Below are 21,794 nucleotides of genomic sequence, written 5' to 3' on the forward strand. Positions count from 1 at the left end.
TCCCTTTTTTATTTATTATCTTGATGGCCCCCCTGCCATCTAACCTATATAGCTGCTTCTAAAGCTGAACTCTTCTTTCAAACCTTTTGGGATTGTTCCTCCTTTTCCTCTCTGATTATTTTATGCCTTCGATTAAAATTATTCGTAATTAATACTAATGATGTTTTTCAAGCCTTATCTGGCCTAAACCTTCGGAAGACTTAAGGGCTGGTGATCTGTGGCTCTCTTTACTAGGTAAGTCTTGGTTATCCTCTTTTAGAGATTTTGGTGAAACTTTTAATGTTGCCTTAGACATACCAAAAGCTTTTGATTGAGTCTGGCACAAGGCTTTGATCTCAAAACTACCAGCACTCTCCTACGGCTTCTTTCCTTCTCTCTGCAACTTCATCTCAAGTTTCCTCTCTGACTTTTCTATTGCTTCTGTGGTAGACAGCAACGGTTATTCTCCTAAATCTATGAACTCTTTCTGTTGCCCTTGGCCAGTTTTCTCCTCTTACGTAAAGCAAACAAACAAGCAAACAAGCAGCGCCCGGGGTGGCGAGTGCTGGGTGGCGGCAGCGGACGGCGAGTCGAGGCATAAACAAAACAAACGAGCAGGTGGTGGCTGCGTGACGTGTACTCTGTGCAATAATCATCCTACTGCGCTGAATCAAGCTAAGGACACCCTCTACCACTGTGAAGGGAGAAACTATGTAGGTTATTAAAGCTTATAGTGTTTTGATCAGTAGATATTATCTGAAATTTAGGTTCACTCGCCCAAAAACAACCACTCCCAGAACTGGCTGAAGACATTCCTGGCAGCTTCAGGTAAGTTATCTTCTTTCCCTTGTTCCAAAAGATCACTAGCTGTCAGGAACATTGATTTAGAGAATATGTAGTTCAGTACTTCTATTTCCCTCAATCTCTTTCCCAGTGCACTATATAACCTTGAAGATCTGATGGTGAAGGCAAGTAGTTGGTGCAAACACTTAACTGGGGAGGAGCTTCAGTCTCTTAAAAAAAACAGGTAGATGAATAATCATGAAGGAAATTTCTTATATCATATTTTCCACCATTCTGTTTAACATTTTAAAAGTGCAGGAAATACAATAGCAGAAGATTGAGGGTGTGTTCAATTATCTTCAGACTATTACAAGTTGCTGGTGTTAGAGTCATCTGAAATGGTGTTTTCCCTTCAGTGTTGCCTTAACTTCAGTCATCCTGAAGATGGCATCCACTTCACCAGAAAAAACTCCTCAGGCAGATCCCACACAAGAGCCAATTCCACAACAAATGCCAGAGATTTGCACTGACAACAATGAAAAGTCATCTCCACTGGAGGAAAGAGCAACAGATGTGGATGAAGGGGATGACAGTAATAAGTTGGTAATGGAGGTTAGTAATTTTAGTTTCTCTGATAGATAACTGAACTAAACTTACAAACAGTCCTCTTACTGTTTGATCCCATCCTTCAAACACTGCTGGTCAAGTATCAAGTAGCTATCATTTAAATTATTAGTACCATCTAGTATTCTGTCTAACATGAGAATTGTTTATATTTGTGTGTGACTAATATTTACTGTCTGCTGGTGATATATATATATATATATATATATATATATATATATATATATATATATATATATATATATATATATATATATATATATATATATATATATATATATATGATGTGTGTATGTATGTATGTTAAGAAAGAATACATTAAAAACCTGCTGGGAAATCACAATTGTTCATGTTGATATATTTCAGTCAAGAACAACATTTACCTGTGTTATGTGTATATAGTTTTGATATCCAAGGTAAAATTTGAGAACTTTGTATGTTATTTTTATTGAGTTAAAAGTTATTTTCAGATCTTTTGCCTTGAGTAAAGTTATGATTGTAGTGAATGTTATGTTCCACAATCTTGAAGTCAACATACAACACTACTTTGCCTCTCCTTGCGATACAGAAGAAAATCATGGTGATTTTGGAGTTAGCACATTTTTTACTGGATTCTCCTATCATGTGGAGGCAATATGGCATTGCATTTAAAGTTAAAGTTAAAGTTCATTGGTTTTAGTTCTGGTATCTGATGACGAGGTCGCTGTGCGACTGATACAGGATAACCTAGATGGGCCCTGGTGGCCCTTTGTTATCCTATTATTTATGTTATGTTATATGTTATATGTTATCCATCATATCTGATACTCTCCAGAATATCAGCAAGGTAAACCCAACTCCCCATAGTGGCACTCCAATCACAGCAGTAACCTCCCAGTAAACAGCTTAAATTCAAGAGCCTGAGCGAGACTTGATCTCCCAACTGTAACGGTGCCAGGCCAGCGTGTTATCACTGTATTATTCCTTTTTTTTCTTTGAATCTTACATATGAATGTGAAAAGTGAGATTAATGTATTCATAATTATCAATTTGTTTAAAAAATTTTGTACAACTAACCATCACTCAAGTATGTGAAGTATCACCTTAAATTAATGAGAATAAAAGAATCTTTTTTTCTTTTTCTACATATCTATGATTTTGTCTTTTTCAGAGTTTAGTAAATCCTCCATTGCCAGATGAACTAGGAGAGGCAGAATGTGCTATACTACGTGGAGATGCGATTGGCTCTACAACCTACACACATCGCTGGGTCCTTCACACTCTCCTCACCATTACAGAGGTTTGCTGGCATAGATGGGAGTGTCTTTGATTATCTTAATGACATTTCTAACTTTTTTTTCCAGCTTATCAAAATTTCTTGAATTATTTGCCAGCTGTTTCTGTACAACTAGTAGATCACCATAAAAGATGTATCAAAGATTTTGTAGCTAAATCACATGATTGGAGCAAGCATTCTGTTATTTTCTATGGAACAACAACTGTCTCAGGGACTCCTTTGCCTTAATTTGGCCAATTCATTGTGCTTATGATTGTTTTTGGCATGGATATACACTCCACATGCTTTGTCTTATTCTCAAGCGAGAAAGCTCAGAAACAATAATACATTTTCTTGTCATATAAAACATATTCTTTAATGTCTTATAATGTTTATCATGATTATGACCTATTATTGGTTTATTTTTTGTTGAACTGTCTTCTTGGAATGCATGTTTGTATAATCTTTTGAGGAATTCATTGCAAACCTTCAGCTACTAATGAAGTCTTTTTGTCTGCAGCCTTGTAGTCACTCAGTCAGTTTTTTTTTTTATACAAATGGATCATCATGTATCTAACTTTGGAGATCATCTGATGAATTAATTTGACTCTTGTTTGAGGAAAATTTAGTAATTTTTGTATACTGTAGACTGACTGAGCTTTTACTGGTACTTCTCTTCTGTTTACCTTATCTAGATCTGGGTTAGGAAAATGGTCAAGTAAAGCTTTACTTGTGTTATACTTTTGATTGAATTGATGTTTTGAAAATGTATATAACCAAAATTACAGGCCTTACCGAAATATTTGACCTCTGGTGATAGATGCTTGAAGATTGATCATAAAACAACTAGTGGAGATGAAGCTGATACAGAACATACAGAAAACCAGGTAATTTTCATGTAATGACTTTATATTGAAAGATTTACTCTGTGCATGTTGTTTGAATTTTGATACTGTGATCTTATTAGATATAAATGTATTCAAAACTCATCCTTACTCACCAGCATAGCAGCCTTAGTACTAGCAGTGTTCTAGAGCTAGAGGAAGATGTTGAAAATGCAGCTTGTCAGTTGTGGGACATGACTGCTGAGCCAGATGTAGTGTCCCATCTTCTGAATCTGGAGGTGGTGGACATTCTGCAGCTGGCCAAAGAGATCATCACACTTTCTCGAGCACCTCGTCTCACTGTAAGCAAACATAATTATTGTCTGGCTATTTGTAGTTAATTAGTCTGTCAGTCTCTCTATTTGTTAATCTATTTATCTCTTCATGGACTTAAATAGTGATCTGCCTCTTTTTGTTCACTAATCAACTTAGCTACAAAAATAAAGGCACCTCTTTGTAATTAGTTGCTTTCATGTAGTTACTTAGAAGTCTGCAATATGTACCTGTTCATAATAATGTAATTGGCCTGCCAGCACATCCTTCTCATCTTTTGTATACATTGTTATCACTTTATTTTCCTATTCCTCCTAAATATGTTTTTATTTTGCTTTAATTGAGTATCATATCATCAGCAGTCATCAATAGTAGCAGCAGTAGCATTTCAGAAAGTCCATAATGACACATTATTCCCTCTTAGGAAGTTGTGGTTGGTGTAGTTGCCAACTTGTGCTGTCAGGCTGAGGGTTGTGAGAAGGTTATTGCGAGTGAATCCCTTCTTCCTTCCTGCTTGGCCATCCTGCACTCAACAGATGATGTTCCTACCCTGGTGGAGGCCTTCCGTCTCTTGAAGCTCCTGCTTTGGCACGTCACCTACAGAGTACCCATGGAGAAGCGCTGCCGGTATCCTTTGGTCACTGCACTCAAGAGCCACGAGTCTATGAAGGAAGCTTTAGTTTTCTTGCTTAAAAATAGTCTAAGTGGTTAGTAACTACAATTTTCTTTTTTTTTTTTCCATCTGATGTAAAATGGTATGCATAGATTTGGAAGAATATAATCATTAAATTTTCCAAAGTGTCTAGTCATTGTTTACAATTTTTAAGAGCATTGCTTTTCAGTACTGAGCATTTGGAAAGTTATCATTTCAATTTTTTCTCTTTTTTTCTTGATTATTTCTTTTCAGACAATCTTTTGAATGCTGTATTTGAGTTCCTAGAGGTTCTTTTATATCTTTGGCTTCCTGCTGACCAGTGCTATATGGCTGCACACTACTCTGAATCAGGTGAGTTGGATTGTGTCGTAAAAGCAACACTTTTAGGCCTCGGCAACATGTCAAAAATATTCTAAAGATGGAAATAGATCTACCATGTTTAATTTGATTGATTTGGCCTTATCTTATTGTATTAAAAGGGAATAACTTCAATAATTTGTGAAAAGTGATCAAGAAATGGGTATATTTTCTAAATTGAAACTGTGAAGAGTACACTAGTCTCTGAAGTTTGGTGTACAGTCATTTAGTAGTGAGGTACATGAGGACTATAAGTCAGGTGATCAAGACAGAAAGGTGTGATTCTGATAAGTTACAAACTCCTCTTGATACTATTTCTTTGGTATTCTAATCAAAGCAAAACTGGATTTTGACAGGTCTGATTGAAGGAGTAGTTTTGGTAATGAAGCACTTTTTGAAGCAGTGGGAGAAGAATGGTGGGCAAGAGAACCCACTTGCTGTCCACCGTGGAGTGCTTATCCTCTACAGTTTTGTGGCCACACCAGCAGTGCAGACAATAAGTTAATATTTGCTGAGATATTATTCATATTGCAGAATTTCAACAACTCTTGATAATAGTGTTTAAAGCTAAATGTAAAAGACAGAGTCTTTCAAAGTTCAGGGAAGAATATGTGAAATAATTCTTATCCACAGTTTTTATTTGCAGGTAGCTTTGATCAGTATGAGTCATTGCTTGAACCAATCTTAGTTGCATATGTGGAACACATGGCCAAAGTGGAAAAAGTGGAGGAATTGTATGAAGAAGAGAGAGCAGAGAGACTGGTGTATGCACTAGGCTTATGTGAACTGTTAGTGCCAACCATGCGCCAACCCAGCATTCTTTTACATGTTGGCAAGCTGTTGGCCCTCACACATGGAGGCAGCTATCATTATGTTGCTGTTCCAGTCAAGGTAGGATATTATTAAATGTAATTTTGTTTATTATTTCTAATCTGACAATGTAGTTGCATGTATGAAGGATCATCACCATCATATCTCATGATTATCATTGCCTGCAGCAGAAAATTGTTACAAATACTTTGTCACATGTGATATAGTACTTTCCAAGACTGGATTCTCATTGTCCATATTGATTGAGTGGCCTACTTGTATTTTTCATTCAGTAATACATTTTGTTAATTTTATATTGATGATATACTTTGTTTATCTGGAGATAAGAATTACATGCATTACATGCAATGAGGGTGAGGTAAAAATTCTTGCTCCTTTTTGTTTGCATAAAATGCTTGTGATAGTTTGAAATTGTGATCACGAACATTTCACCCACGTATGAGTATTCCCTGTGATGCTCGCACACACACACACACACACACACACACACACACACACACACACACACACACACACACACACACACACACACACACACACACACACACAGATAGTAGTAGCTTTGCTAGAACATTCTCCTATTTTTTCAAGCTGCCAGTATTGAGAACCAAGTAATTTTGCATTATAGTATTTATCAGGAAACCTAAGTCTTAAGGTATATTGATTATACACTTATACCAAATCTATTAAAGAGATCACTATTCATTGTAAGCATATTTCTTGTTGGATTTCAGGTATTTTCTTCTAACCTCACCCTTATTTTGATTTTCTCAGGATGATCAAGAGCCGCACATTAAAAAGGAGAGGTTAAGGAACAGATCTGGAAGAAGACACCGGAGACTGAGTAGTAAGAGCAAAAGGCAGAGTCTTTCTTCTGAGGAAATGGATGTTGACACTGATTGCTCATCAGTACCACGAGCAGAAACGGAGACTGAACAGGAAGGAAAGGTAGTTTCAAAGAGGGAAAGAGAAAAAACGGATGACGGAAGTAGAATTAGCAATCTTACAGACTCATCAGTAAGTACTAGTAATGTTAGCAGAGACAAGAAAAATATAACTCCCAGAATTAGACAAAAGTATGGAGAAAAAGATACAAAAAGCATATCAGACACACTAAAAGAAAGTTTAGCTGACTACTGTGTGCGTGTTATGAAGTGCTGCCCAGACCTAGATGCTGTGTTGACCATTGTGAATGAATGTCATGTGAATGAGGTAGAGCTTTTCTTCCAGGCTGTTAGGGTGTACGAACCTGCACTGGTTGGTCAGCTTCAAGAACAAATTCTGGACTCAGGTGCACACAATCGCTTGGTGACAATACTGTCAGACATGTATGCTTGATAGTACTATTGAAAAGTAGAATAACAATAACTAAATGTGCATTCACTCTGTGAGGTAGACATAGAGGAATCTTGGTTATCTGGTATTTTATCATTTGCTTTATTGTGGCAGTAAAAACCTTTAAGAGAAAAGTTATTTCAAAGAAAGATTTAGAAAAAATATAAGAATGAATGTTAACATATAATCCTGTGGAGTATCATTTTTAAAAGATTATGAAAGGAATAGAAACCATATAATGCTGAAGGAACAAAGCAGCAATACCTCCGTTACTCCTCACTAAAAATATTGTCATCCAGGATTAGACTCCGTTGCATTGACATTCTATCCACTGTTAATCATCTGTATGATTGATCATGTGTGCCAAACAGTTGATCACCAGTGACAGTACAAAACAGTATCATTTATCAAGTTAACTTAGTTGTTGTGTGCAGTTTTCCATGGGTGCCAGATAACTTCAGCACATGTAGTAGAGTTTTAAAAAGGTTTGTGATATTGTGAAATGTTACATTATGTCCTTTATGAAAAAAAAATGTGCTTTTGTTTCCATGTTAACTGAACAGAATGTAGCTTTTTATAGATTTTATGTAAAACCATGTAAGAATAGAGATGATGAATTAACACAGTCTGAATTTTACCTTCACTCTTGTACATATAATTGGTGAAAAAAGATATTACATTAATGTAAACCAAAATTAATTTTTAATTCTATGGGACTAACCTCTTAACACTGCAGGACAACACAGCTCTCAGGGACTAACCTCCTAACTCTATAGAGCATCTAGGTTCTGCAGTACACAGATCCTGTGTGGCATTAACCTTCAGGACATTAATCTTGCAGGGCATCAACCTTCTTAACCCCCTTCTTTATCTTAACCCATGTATGATGTAAAGAGGGTTTTAATAGAAATGTGACAGCTACTGTGGTCAGCATGCCTCACTTGCTGCCTTGCTGAGGAAATACTACTTATTTCACTGTTCTTCACTTTTTTTTTTTTTTCTTGTCATAATGAAGTCATTCTTATCTGAAGAGTCTTCAGATCCAGATCATTATTCTACTTTAAAAAAATAAATAAATAACTTATTGTACACAAGTGTCACAAAGTTCAACTATGTATGGTAGAGCAGTTGATTTTACCTGAAAGTAAGTGTAAATAAGTAAAATAAATATTCACAATAATAGCATGGCAAATTGGGCATGGGACAAAAAGATAGGGCAGACAGCTGTAATGGGATTAAAGAAATTTTGCTGTGATGGCCTGGTGTAAATTCACAGTTAATAGGGATGAGTGAAGGATGTTGAGGAAGCTTTTATTTACCAATGGAGTTTTAGACACTGATGTTGATGACAATCTGTGCATCTTCTATGTGCAATCTGTTTTGTATTGAATGCATTATGTATTTCATGAAAAGATATCCTCAAGCTGTGCACAAGAAAAGATGTCTGTCATAAGTGCATAGAAAAAGGTGATGTCATTGTAAAGTTTTAAAAGTTATCAGTTTATTATAGATCTGTGCTAAGTATGGTCTTGTTGAGAAGACAGTGGAGATAAGTTTTAAGTGTGACTGTCACTCTTTTGCACATAAACATGCCACTGAACTTTAAATGGAATTGCTCAAGGTGAAAAGAGCCCAAAGTATGCTGGTGGAGAGTTTTTTTTATTATTATTATTATTTATTTATTTATTTATTTTTCATGTTATGGCCTATGGCACCTGTAGGTGTACTTGAAGAGTACGTACAGGAAGCACTGTTCAGCTTCCACCCATTAGTGGCACAGTTAATTTTATTTATAGTGGTACCCATATTAGGGTCCATATCTCCACCCAAGTGCATCTTTGGTGTAACCACCTAGAACCTGGATATCATGGTGACACGTAGGTAACTTTAAACCACTCGACAAATAGCAAAGTGTTTAAAACTGTACGTGGCAGGATTCAAACCTACGTGTGGACGTCTGCCCGATCCCACGCTCACCACCTTATCAACTTTGCCACAGCCTCCATAAAGTACGAAGTGAATAGTGCCACTGCTTGAAGGTAAGTCATGTCTTCTTTAATGTTGTCTGTTCACTACATTCTGTAACATTTACAATGGAGTTAGATTTTTCTAATGATTCATAAGTAATTTCACAATTGTGTGCATAATATTGGTTATTTTCTAAACATACACAACAAACAATGTCACTATGAAATTTATCATATTCTTTCAGCTTTCACACACTTTTTTTTTTTTACTCCTGAACTGTTCATATACCGTCCCTGCCCACTTTTGTATATCCACCTTCTTATAAGTTGAACTCTTTCAAAGGGGAGGTTTCAAGACACATCCTCTGCTTTTGGCTAATGCTTTCAATTCCATAAGGGCAGTCCCTCAGTGGGCCTCCTTTTTTTTTTTTTTTTTTTAAGGCTCTTCCTACATTAAAAGAAAACTATCTAATTTTGTGGCTGATGAAGTAAAGTGTAATGTTTCCTTGCTTTGGCAATTCATGCAGATTTAAATTTGTATTGTGTTGAATAGATTTCTTTTTATATTTTACGCATTCATATATCTGCAAAGTTTGCTATTGTGTATCATGTTTATCTATGTTAGTTATGCTACATAAAAATTTAACAGAGAATCAGTTCCAGCTGACTTCATTTTCCTCAATTATATCTATAGTAAATGAGGATTTGTGACTAAATGCTGTGTTCAGAATGTATTCGCTATACATGTTTACTTCATATAGACTATATCTTTCATTGCAACACAGTGGGGATGCCAGGATTCATGATTGTGCAATATATATCTGTTGTACTACATACAGTGATGGAGTTTGTTGAACAGTGTTACTGTGCCATAAAAGAAAAAAAATACTAAGTAGAGTCACAGGCTATTTAAAGCTGTAGGAATCACAGCTATATAAAGAATTATAGATGACCTTATCCTTAAACTATATACCTGGGAGGGTGAATCAGTTTCTGCTAAGATAAGGAACCACAAAAATTGCAAGATCATGTACAATGAATATGAATGAAATACAAAAAGGTGAAAATGGGATTTGATGCAAGAAAATTTTGTTTTATGGAAATGGACGTTAGCCTTTAGCCTTTAAGAAAAGAACTAAGTGATTAAAATTAAATGGGAGAAATTCTTTTAATATTTTATAGATCCATGAGGTGATGCTTGAATAATGAATAAGTATCATGCACAGCCTTTTCATTTTTGCTGTATACTGTAACACTAATTGGCATTATCAGTCAGATATACAGAATACGTTGTGATGACACTGTATATCATCATGTTTTATGTGTCTATCCTTTGCTGTTAACAGGAAAGAACTACCTTTATCTTTCACAACTTTGTCAATGAAGTAACCATAACTACAATAGTTATCATGCAAGTGGAACGCGTTGCTATTGCCTCCAACACCACTGAATGTGCTTATTTGCGACCAGGTAACATCCATATAAGATTATCGCTGCTGTTATAAAATACTAATGCAGTACAATCGCTCCGGTACGACATGTTTCGTGACGAGTAGTATCTATATACACGACTTTATTAAACAACCAAGTAAAATTTGAGAGATACACCCATTCATGATGCTATACGAGTATTTGGATATATCTATGACTACACACAAATAGTCATTGCATATTAGTTATACTACACAGCCCGTAGTGGTCACAGTCTGAAAAAAATCCAAATATAATCATGGAAGTGACCGTGTGCAAGGACATTATAACGAAAGTAAATAGCCACGCACAATGAGGAAATACGATACAATGAGCCCAGGTAGCACAATAAAAGAATAATCGTACGTCTGGCAGAGGTCACGTGGTCGCGCGGGTGTTTACAGAGCCAAGAGACATTTACCTTCCTTAGGGCATTTTATAATAATTTCCCCAGGACCTATCAACTGCTGAGGAGCGTGGGAGCACATGGTGGCGGCGGCGGGGGTGTTGGAGGGCTTGTCACGGTGCTGGGGGAGGAGGGAGCATGTAAAGAAGCGAGGAGCGGCCGCGTCAGCAGTCTTGGGGCCTAAGCAAGATGGCGACCCTTGGCCCTGTGGCGGTAAGGGGAGGCAAGGGGCGGCGTGCTACTCATACACCCTCCACATGCTCTCAGACACTCACCCACATCATACCAGGGCTGAACATGGGTGCACGTGGGTGAGAGGCGTGGGTGGCGTGGGTTCGGTGGGGGGTAGTGGGTAGGGTGTCTGCTGGAGTGGTAGTGGTGAGAGGAAAGGTTTACGGAATCGTGTGTCTTGCTGGATTACAAGGAAGTGGTTTGAATTTTGTGGCTAGCAGCGTCATGTGTTTATTTGTAGTTCGTCGTCACTGCTGTATTTTGTGAATTGAGCCCTTTATTTCACCTAACCTAACAGCCACGCGTGATACAGCATCCCCCTACGCACATCGCAAGAAAATGGTGCTAATGGCGTGTTTTGTGATAGTCAGTGTTACCTAGAAAAATAAAAAATAAGAAAAATCGTCTGCCAGTGTGGGACGGTAATATAGCATCAGTGCCCGTGAATGCGTGTGTGTGTGTAGGGGGAGGTGTCCGGTAAGGTGGCAAGGTGGCCTGGGTGGTGCCTCGAGGCCAGGTGGTGTTGGGCTCCCTTGGTGGTTATGAGAGTCAATATCCTGGTTGTCTTAAGTGAGACCATCAGTGGGTGATAACAGGTGGCCAGCCATCAGTGTGTGGGTCATGTTATGGCGAGAGGAAGGTGGTGGTGGTGGTTGTGTGGTGGTGTGAAGTGTGCATCAGTGGTGTGGTGGCTGGGTGGAGGTTGGTTGGGGGAGATTAACATTAACTGGATTTCAGGGATGGGAGGCTAGAGTGGCTTGGTGTTGTGTATTAAAATGATCTGGATAATGCTAGATAAGAATAAGTAAAATGTTATAATTGCAGTAGGTGGTGTAATGTTAGACCAAAGTAATGACTAGTGTTTACTGATAGGTATTAATCCATTTTGCTCACTTTACATTCATGTGTGTGTAAAAAAAAAAAAAAAAAAAAAAAAAAAAATATATATATATATATATATATATATATATATATATATATATATATATATATATATATATATATATATCTTTTTTCTGGTTGATTTGCATGATGAAACTTGCAAATATATTTTTAGGCATAAAGCTATGAAAATGACTGCATCAATAAAATTAATCTAGATATCTGTGGGATTAATGTCTTGATTTTGTGAGATATTAATTTTGTGGAGCACTGGGCCTAAGGAACTAACTCTGTGGCACACAAGTGATAACTCTACATTATTTAGGTCTTGTTTGGTGAGGGAGGAAAACAAACCAACATGTCTAGCACTGTTAAATCAATGAATAAATTCTGCTAGGTGGAGTTCTTTTCATATTTTCGATAGTGTAGTCACACAGCATCTTCACTGTTCATGCATTGCATTTGCTATTCTATTTTGATGTTATTCTTCAAATTATCTTATATTTAGTTAATTCTGTTGAGCTCATCCATTTCTTGTTAATAGTCTGCAAAAAAATTAGAAAATGGATATTTTGTATTATTGTGAAATTAAGGGCATTTCTGTTTCAGATCTGAAAACATAAAAAGTCATAATGGACCACAGTTATGTGAGTCGTCAGCATCCACCCGTGGATAAGGAGTCCTCTAGCACCATACCAAGGTACACTTGTCATCTACTTGTGCCTTGCATATGACTTTGCAGAAGATGCATTTTGTGTTTGAATTACTATGGAATGTAATATTTATACTAAATAAAAGCTGTTACCTTAATAACTCACGATAATTTGCAGATCTCCTGTAGGCCGCCGGACTGGACGGTCTCGCAGTGTTTCAGAGTCTGGCCATGGACCAGTTCCTTCTCAAGATGTGTCAATGAGATTATCAACATTGGCTACGCCTGCACGTGTCTCAAGCAACTCTCAACATGACTCCCAAACAAGATCAGACCGACCAAGGAAGTCAAGGTACTCGAGTGGAAAGAGTCAGAGTAGTGGTCGTGTTCCCCGGGAAGGAAGGTCATCGTATGCCGAGGGTGGACAGGGAAGACTGCATGCTTATAAAGCAGGATCATTAGGTTCAGACGAAGAGGATGGAAGTCCTCCAGAACCTAAAAGATCAAAAGTAAATCCTCTTCCAGATATTATGCATGACTGGGAGATCATTGTCAAATCCCTCAAGGCCAATGAACGAAGAGAAAAGTTGGAAGTCACTAAAGCCTCTAGTTCTTCTTCAGAAAAAATTCATAGTGTATCAGATTCTTCTGGTTATGAACAAAAAATTGCAGAGGAAAGTCTTGTTGCAGTTCGTAAATTAGATTTTGCAAGTGTGCAGAAAACTCAGGAATTAGATGAACCAAAATCTGGAAGCAGAAATACAGAAGCTGATAGTGACAAAGAAAACACTAAGTTGAGTGAGAGTGTTGATACAGAATCAAGAGATGATCAAGGTTTATCAGTTCCTAATGAAAATGTAGATTCAGTGCATTTAGAAAATGGTGAACAGAATGTAGAGACCTCAGGAGAATGTACTGTGGAAGGATCCTCTGTGAACAGTATTGCAAAAGAAGAGTTGAATACAAGTGTGATAAATGTACCTGGGAGGAGTGAGAACCAGAGTGGTGATCCTGACAGAAATAAGACTGAAAAGCTCAATGTTAATGCATCACATGTGGATGTATTAGATAAGAGACATTCAGGAAATAAATATGATGTAATACCAGAAAAAAATATAGGCTCACTTGCTGCAAGGAAGGCTCAGGATAGGTGTGAAAAGATAAAAGATAAAGAGACAAAAAGAGAGGCTTCTAGGTATACCAGTGTTGATGCTTTTGACAGGGTTACTGTCTGCGAGAGCAAGCAGCTATTTGCTAAAGACAATACTCTTTCCAAAACTTTTGAAAAAACAAAAGAGGTCTGTAGTTCAGAGATATTAACGGAAGCCGATGAAAGAGAGAGTCCTGTTCGGGCATTTGGAAGGAAATGTATGTTGTCTAAAGGAAAAGATGAGGAAGTTTTGTTAGATGAAGGGCTAACTAGCAATAACAATGATGACAGTATCGTTTCTGGTCTTTCGGAATGTACTAGCAAAAAGAGGTCTTTTATGATTAGAAAAGGATTCCCTGGTTTTGCTGAATGTTATGAAGAGCAGCCAAAAGAGTTACTAAATCCAGGATCTGTCAAGCTTAAGTTTGATAGTGGACTTAAAGGACGAAAGAAATCATATCAGGATGAGAAGTGCAAGTCAGAATACAAAGTGAAGGATTGCAAAGTTGTTTTAGAAAGAGATTGTGAATCTGCAGTTAGTACAGGTATTAAGAAAGACGAAGACTTACTGAAGGGGAGTGGAGTTAGCTCTGTGCTATGTAGTATGGAAAGTTCAGGAGTGGGTATGGCAAGACTAAGACATGGTCTCTCCTCAGAAAATGTCCTTGTAGAAAAAGCCCAGGGAAAAACTATCATTTCAAAGTCAGAGTTTCAAGATCTTTTTGGGTCAGTAGAGGAGGATAAAGTTGCTGCTTATGACTTTGAGGGCTTCTATAAAAGTACATTTGAGAATATGTGGGAAAGTGGTGATGAAGAAGTTGAAGCATTTGAAGGTTTTGCTTCAGATGATGCTGCATTGAATGTGGAACATTCATCAAAATCCACTTATGGCTATCAAATCACAAGTTCAGAAAGTTGTATTGAGTTAGATAGCGGGAAAGTTGTTAGAAAAGAGAAAATCATATTTGATGCCAAAAAAGTTTGCCATGAATGTCGACTAATATTTGAGACAAAGCAAGAAAGACGGCAACATTACCATGTTGGTCACAAAAGGGTATATGACTGTATGTTTGATGAGGGAAGTTGTGGAAAGAGCATTGGTGCTGTACAATATCATGCTCATTTGTGGGACCGGCATGACTATCTAATTAAACGGATTATTGAGGATCTGACATCCGATGTTGCATCTTGTACATTGGTTGGTTCAGCGTCAGATACTGCTGGTCCCTGTCGAGTGTGTCTCTGCATGCTGACACAACCAGCCCGGCAGCTCCATGAATTCCTGGTGCATGGCCTGGTGTCCAGTATGCTAACCTTGGGCTCCAGCTCCCCACAGGCCACTGTGTGGTGGACTGGAAGAGGTTTAGCCTGGACTTGCCACCAGTGTTCTGCTTCTAATTCCTCATTTCAAAATCCTAAATATCTCTTGTTGTTGTGTGCTCCACATGCATTCCCTAAGCTGTTGGCAAACCATTTGGTTAATGTACACCTTATGAGTGATACTTTGTTACATGGTTGGTGGTTGGTGTTACGCCTGTTAATTTCATTGCCACAAGTTCACCGTGTGTCCCTAGCATCCATTCTTGCTCTAGGCTTACAAAAAGATTTGTCTTCAACCTGTTGCCTTATGTGTAAACGTTCACTTGCTTTTATGGTGAGTCCTCAATTGGAAGAATCAAGAGGATTATGTGCATGGTGTTTAGATATGGCAAAGGATAGCTTAGCATGTTGGTTCTTATGTGGGTATCCTTATCCAAATTCTGAGTCACAGCTTATATCTCATCTTCTGTCAAATCATGCTAGCCAGCTTTCTGGAGGTTGGTGTGTGTTATGTGGTCAGTGGGTGAAATGTCTGCTTTCTCATGATTTAAGTCATTCTTATGTTGAAAAGAGTATTTCACATTTTTACTGTACTTTTTGTTCAGAAAGTCTTGCTGGGCAGAATGTACTATCATGGGCAGTTCACTCCTGGTCTGCTCATGTCTACCCCTGTCCCTTCCCTACTTGTGTCACCTACCACATCACTGCAGATGAAGAGGGACAAGCCAAACCATTCAAGACAGTGTTGCCCACCTCCATACATTTAGCAGCTCACATCAATGCTTACCATCTTTCAACTGAGAAAAACTTGCGGCTGGATGAGCTTGCAATGCTCCTCCAGTGGGTGAGAGGTGGCCGTGGGGGAATGTTGATGGCAGCTGATGCACATTATTTGAATGGAGTGTGGTATGATCACATTGGGGAAATATTCACTCTGGTTCGTAATCCACCCAATCTGCATCTGTCTATGACTGTGAAAGTTTGGTGTACATGTGCCCTCTGTGGATGCTCAACATTCCTAGTGCTTCGCTACAGAGACTGCAGTCCATCTCCTATTTGTCGAGAGTGTCGTTATGGTCTCCGACGCTGCCATATTGGACCGCCATGGAAGTGCCCCTCCAAGACTTGTGACTTTATCATTGCCCAAGCAGCTGGTCTTTATGTTCACCTGATGGAATCCCCCAAGCATAGACATACTATAAAACCTAACTTCAAGTATCTCTCTTTGCCCAGTCGTTGTTCTAAATGTGATTCAGCAGAAACGTTTCCAGACCGATTGTCACTATTCTGTCACCATCTTCTTTCTCACACACTTGCATGTCTTATTTGCCCATTTCATGCTATCACAGCTACGTCCCTGCAACATCACCGAAACACTTGTCATGATTTGAGATCCTGGGACACAGTATGGACAAGCCTTACCAACAAGCACCAGCTTAGAGAAAAGTACAAAGGATCAAGTGTTGAATCTGTTAAACAAGAAAGCTGTTTGATGCTTGTAGGTATGAATTCGACTGGAGGAGTGATAGCTCAGTGTGATCCATTCATAAATACTGCTCCCTTGATACAAGCTGCTCAGGAAAGTGTGGAAGTTGGACAGAGGCAGCAGATGGGAAAAATAGCTGTTGAGGAATGCCTTGAAAGTGAAGATGAAAGTAATGCTGGGTGGTGTGAGTCTTTATGTACTGTATCCATGTCCCCTCATAAGTTGACTCCACCTACAATTGACAACACACAAAGTACTGAAAAGGTTAAGAGTACTAAAAAAGATAGAATTCAACCTGAGCAATCAGCTTGTCTCACCAAAGCTCAAAGTGTACCTGAAAGTACAGTCAAGTCTTTGAAAAGTGAAGTTGGCAGCACTTTGCCCTCTGCTGCTGAACCTGCAGATGAGAAAAGAAAAGATGAAATTGTTGAACCTCAGAAAGAATATGAGGAAGAAGATGACAGTGGGAGTGAACCACCTTTGCAGATTGATACAGCTGCTGCATCTCCTAATTCTATACGTGAGTCAGGTCCTCCTAGCCCAGGATCTCCAGTGTCTGGCCCTAGTACTCCTATGGCAAGGCCTGCCCCTGCACAAACTCAGAGCAGGCCTCCAACTTCAAACACCAGTGAAGAAGGAGTAATTCCTTCAAAGACTAAAATATCTGAAGCATTAAGCTCCAATAGTAAAGACAAAAGGGATTCTGGCAAACAAGAGAAATCAGATCAGTCACAAGTAGAGGGAGGAATGTTAACATTTGGATTAGTTGATGCTTTGAACAACGTTGTGGCACAAACTTTCCGTACAATGACTGAAGTTATAACTGAACAGTTACAGCAGAAAGATGAAGGGAAAAGTAAACCAAGTGGAAAAAATTCTGGAGATTCAACCGAAACTGTTTCACAAGACACTGAAACCTCACAGTCACAGTCAAAACCCATTGTAGAAAAGAATGGTAGGAGAGGAGAGCCAAAGCCGGTTCCAAAGGGTCTTGGAGAAAATGCAGACATTGATATAACATCCATGGGGGAGAATATTCTGCAAGATCTTTCCGACAAGTTTACCGGCCAGTGTGTTGGGTGTGGCGTCAGTGTTCTTTTGCCACGTCTTTTGCTGCATTTGAATGAAGTTCATTCTGAGTCCCTTATCACATGTACTTGTGGAGCTTTTCAGGGAAATCTCTATGCATTCCTTGTCCACTCTTTCCATCTATCTCATTTGCCGAGTGAGGCTCGTCCTTTAATGCTGTCCACACCAGATGGTAGCCAGAAAACTATGATAGTTTTAGAAGCAAGATCATCCTCACTCACCTATACATATCCATGTTTCAAGTGTGGCAAAAGATTCAAGCAAGAGAAATCTAGACAGCTTCACTATAACCTCTGCAAATTAGAGAAAAAGTTTGAATGTGAAGTTTGTGGTGAGAAGTTTGTGCGTGACCACCACCTAGTGAAGCACAAGGAATGGAAACATAACCCTCAGACTTGCCCTCATTGTGGTAAAGGTTTCACTTCTGAGGTCTCTTTAACTCAACATGTTCTGCACATACATAAAAAGTTACTGGCCCACAAGTGTGAACAGTGTGGAGACAGATTCAGCACTCGCTGCAGACTTAAAGTGCATTCACGCATCCACACTGGAGAGCGTCCACATAACTGCCAACACTGTAAACAGGCATTCGTTTCAAAGAATTTATTAGCCAAACACGTGGCCTCAATACATCCAGGGCGAACATCAAATTACCAATCAGATTCGAGTGAAGACCTGAGCCGTTACAAAAGCCGTAAGCACAGAACATCTTTTGAAAAATCAGCAAAGAAAAAAGGTAGTCAAGAAAGTGATTCTGATTCAGATGCTTCAGAAGTGGATGGTCCAACAACACAAGAAAGTAAGACATCAAAACCAGCTGATGATGACAAAGTAGCTGAGCAAGAATTCCAAACAAGACTTGTTATGTTAGCTATGACTGAGTCTGATTTAGAAACCTCAGAATCTGAATCAGAAACCACAGCTTCTCAACATGGGAAGCAGGTTAGTAAGCAAAAGAATTTACCTGAAAAGAAGTCTGAAAGTCCAAGAGAAGAATATCATAGTTACATGTTTGATCTTTCAAATAATGAGGATCAGAAAAAGAAGAGGATAACAGATTGTTCCAGTAGTGTTGTTGGAGCAATTGGAGGATCTGTGAGCGAGAATTCTGCTTCCCTCGCTGTGCGGGAAGACATGCTGCAAATAGTGGAGAGAGCAGTGGGTCTGAGATGTGGACCATGCCATCAGACTTGGAGTGATCCTGCAGGAAAACTTCTACACATGTATCTAGTTCACCCACAACTTGTCCTAAACCTTGGACTCACAGAATGTGCTTTTTGTAATTTCTCGTTTTCCACAGCTGATGACATCAATGACCACCATCTTGCTCTCCACCAGCGGGCAATGCTGCCTGATGGAACTTTTCGCTGTTTGTGTGGCCTTGTATTCCGTGAGGATGGAGCTTACTATTTCCACCTTTACTATGCCCACAAAGCCCAACGGGCTCTCAATGTTGGTGGAGAGATCGTCTGTCGGGTGTGTGAGACCCGTCCACGTCTCAACAAGATTGTCGACTTGGTGGTTCACTTAAGTGACACACATACCATGTTTGATCATGTAAGAGTAAATGATGCTTACATGTGCAACTTTTGTTACAAAGCATTTGAGTCATGGACTGTATTAAGCTTACATTTCTTTATGGTACATAAAGCTACCAAAAGTCAGACCCATAGTTATGACTGCCCTTATTGTGAAGGGGCTTCACCTTGGCACTCCTTGGAAGCATTGCAGTATCACTTAGATAATGTTCATCCCTCTCACCAACGTGTACATAAAGTGCCAGAAAACTCGTGTAGTATTTACATGCCTGCCTCACGTGCTGCCGTCACCCCAACTTCTGCATCAAGGAGTAAAAGAAAGAAGCCTGTAACCAACAGTGGTGCTAAATCTCCTCCAAAGAAACGTAAGAGAGCACCAAAGAAGAAAGTCTATGAGGGGGCAAGTATGGAGGCAGATGAAACTCTGTACTGTATTTGTCAGTGTCCCTATGATGAGGTATCAGACATGATAGGCTGTGACAATCCCTCATGCCGATACCAGTGGTTTCATTTTGAGTGTGTTGGGATAATGGCTGCACCAGAGGGTAATTGGTATTGTCCAGAGTGTACCACCACTCTCAAGGTAGCAGAGAAGCAGCAGAGATCACAAAAACAACAACCTCATGCTGATCTATATGAATATTATAGTAATTTTGAGACGGACTCACGGCCTCAGCCTCAACCTCAACCTCATCCTCATCCTCAACCTCAACCTCAGCCTCAGCCTCAACCGGAGACACCTGCTAAACCACCCAGTCAGAGACAACGTTCTTCCTCTTCTTCTTCTTCATCTTCCTCTTCTTCCTCTTCTTCAAGTGATTCTTCCTCTTCTTCTTCTAGTAGTGATTCTAGTAGTGACAATGAAAATAATGACAACAATGACTGAGAAATGTACTGAATTTTGGAATTGTGCAGTATAGCTCAACTTGATAGACTGTTGTTCGTCACGTTCAGTACAATACATACTTGTAAAAAAAGTTGTCTAAGGTTGTTAATTACTGTTCTTAGTCTGGTATTTTCTTACTGAAATAGTCTTTTCATTGTATAAATGGATTTTCCTTTTTCAGTTCGGTATGTTTTGCCATGATAATTGCTCTTTGTAGTGTAGAATTTTCACTGAGTTACTACTATGATGGTAGGAATTTAGACTGCAGTACCGTACCTGAAAACTAAAACTGGTTAAAAGCACTGCTAGATGGTAGCCTAAATTCATTACCTTCAACGAAGATGTGCACTGGTGACACTAAGTGTCATATATTACTTGCCTTGGCTATGAATGAAGCTTTATGATTCCATTATTTTTTGGGATTGGATTATGAATGGATTAATCCTATACTTAATAGGAAACAGTCCAAATATAGTACACTGAATGTTGTGTTAGTCAGCTTATGCAGTTGTGTTACATTTTTTTTTCCCATGTAATATTAGGAAAGTTTAGGTGCCAAAATGTATCAAAATTTACATAACTACTTGTTAAATACAGTTTTCATGACACTGAAAACCTGTACTTTTGTGATAGTGTTATTTTATATAACATTTTTGTTGTGTTTGCAGACCTTCAATATTTTAGATGTTTGGCATTTTATAACTGTGTCATGAAACTCAGGAAGCAGTTTTAGGCAGCAAGCTTTGCTTTGTTTTATTCTTTTTTAAGCAGTTTTCCTCTGGATATTTTGTTTAGTTTTTCTTTTTCAAAGCTGGAGGACTCTTCAATAACTTTTTTTGATTACACATTATTATTATTATTATTATTATTATTATTATTATTATTATTATTATTATTATTATTATTATTATCATCATCATCATCATCATCAGTCTTAATGATAATAGATTATAATTGTAAGATTTTCCTCTAGCATAAAACATTTTCTTTTGATCTTGGTCTTTGTATCATTCTTTAGCTGAAGCACACTGTAAAATGAGTGAAGAGAAAACATAGATTCTGTACCTTTGTATACCTGTTAATGGATAATATGATTGTAAATAGTCTGGCTTATGTACAAAATGTATTAGTAAATCTGATGTAGCAAAAAGTTTTTTCAAGTGTGTTTGTTTGCCTCTTTTGAAAGGGACATCATTGAGCATTATAAAACACAACAAAAAATATATGATCAATAATGAATAGAAGAATGCTGATGTTGATACAAGTGAGGCACAGAATTGTCAACAATAAATCTTGCTGTTAGTCTTGATTAAGAAACTGACTTGGCAGATCCAAAGTAGCAAATGTTGTATCCTGTGCTTGTAAGCTTTACTCTTGGTGTGGGTGGTACATTCACAGACTCTGCACACAGTTTAGTACCATCATATAAACTGCATAAGTATATAATTTCTCCTTACATTAAGGAACATTAAGATATTGGTTTTATATTTTCAGGTTTGTCTTATAGGCATGAATCTGCATATAGTGTACATATTATGAATGTTTTTGAGAATGTGTGGGCAATAATTTATGCTATGAAAATATGAAAGCTGTAAAAAATTACTGGTTTATTATATGAATGAGAATCAAATTTACCTTGATGCATGGAACCTTTTATGGTGATTGTGTGTGTTTTGACATTTTTTTTTTTTTTACCAAAACATAATGATCTCAGGGACTTAAGAATAAGCAAAGTTACCTG

General features: G+C 38.2%; 2 protein-coding genes across 3 annotated transcripts; both read left to right on the forward strand.

Annotated features, from left to right (window-relative positions):
• Positions 1-373: 373 nt before the first annotated feature.
• On the forward strand, positions 374-7,597 carry LOC123503642. 2 transcript variants are annotated; one of them, XM_045253575.1, is made up of 11 exons: positions 374-807; positions 914-1,006; positions 1,179-1,374; positions 2,537-2,665; positions 3,430-3,528; positions 3,645-3,827; positions 4,223-4,505; positions 4,706-4,804; positions 5,167-5,310; positions 5,457-5,701; positions 6,416-7,597. In XM_045253575.1, exons 2-11 carry the CDS (start codon positions 939-941, stop codon positions 6,977-6,979), a joined length of 2,010 nt encoding a protein of 669 aa, XP_045109510.1. In that variant the 5' UTR covers positions 374-807; positions 914-938; the 3' UTR covers positions 6,980-7,597. The 2 variants fall into 2 exon arrangements, with proteins under 2 accessions (XP_045109510.1, XP_045109511.1); XM_045253576.1 differs by lacking the exon at positions 914-1,006 and having other exon boundaries at positions 377-692.
• Positions 7,598-10,764: 3,167 nt separating this feature from the next.
• LOC123503525 lies at positions 10,765-21,208 on the forward strand. Its single transcript, XM_045253354.1, has 3 exons — positions 10,765-11,032; positions 12,542-12,632; positions 12,763-21,208. The coding sequence occupies exons 2-3, from the start codon at positions 12,565-12,567 to the stop codon at positions 20,051-20,053; spliced, it is 7,359 nt and encodes a 2,452-aa protein (XP_045109289.1). The 5' UTR covers positions 10,765-11,032; positions 12,542-12,564; the 3' UTR covers positions 20,054-21,208.
• Positions 21,209-21,794: the final 586 nt, after the last annotated feature.

This window comes from Portunus trituberculatus, chromosome 14 (genome assembly GCF_017591435.1).
Source record: "Portunus trituberculatus isolate SZX2019 chromosome 14, ASM1759143v1, whole genome shotgun sequence".
In the NCBI taxonomy this organism is placed as follows: domain Eukaryota; kingdom Metazoa; phylum Arthropoda; class Malacostraca; order Decapoda; family Portunidae; genus Portunus; species Portunus trituberculatus.

Excerpts from the sequence above, each read along its gene's own strand:
- LOC123503642 (XM_045253575.1), top strand. The coding sequence starts at position 939 with ATGGTGAAGGCAAGTAGTTGGTGCAAACACTTAACTGGGGAGGAGCTT. Across the intron at positions 1,007-1,178 it reads CAGTCTCTTAAAAAAAACAG|TGTTGCCTTAACTTCAGTCA; the intron begins GTAGATGAATAA and ends TTTTCCCTTCAG. Across the intron at positions 4,805-5,166 it reads TGCACACTACTCTGAATCAG|GTCTGATTGAAGGAGTAGTT; the intron begins GTGAGTTGGATT and ends GGATTTTGACAG.
- LOC123503525 (XM_045253354.1), top strand. The coding sequence starts at position 12,565 with ATGGACCACAGTTATGTGAGTCGTCAGCATCCACCCGTGGATAAGGAG. Across the intron at positions 12,633-12,762 it reads TCCTCTAGCACCATACCAAG|ATCTCCTGTAGGCCGCCGGA; the intron begins GTACACTTGTCA and ends GATAATTTGCAG.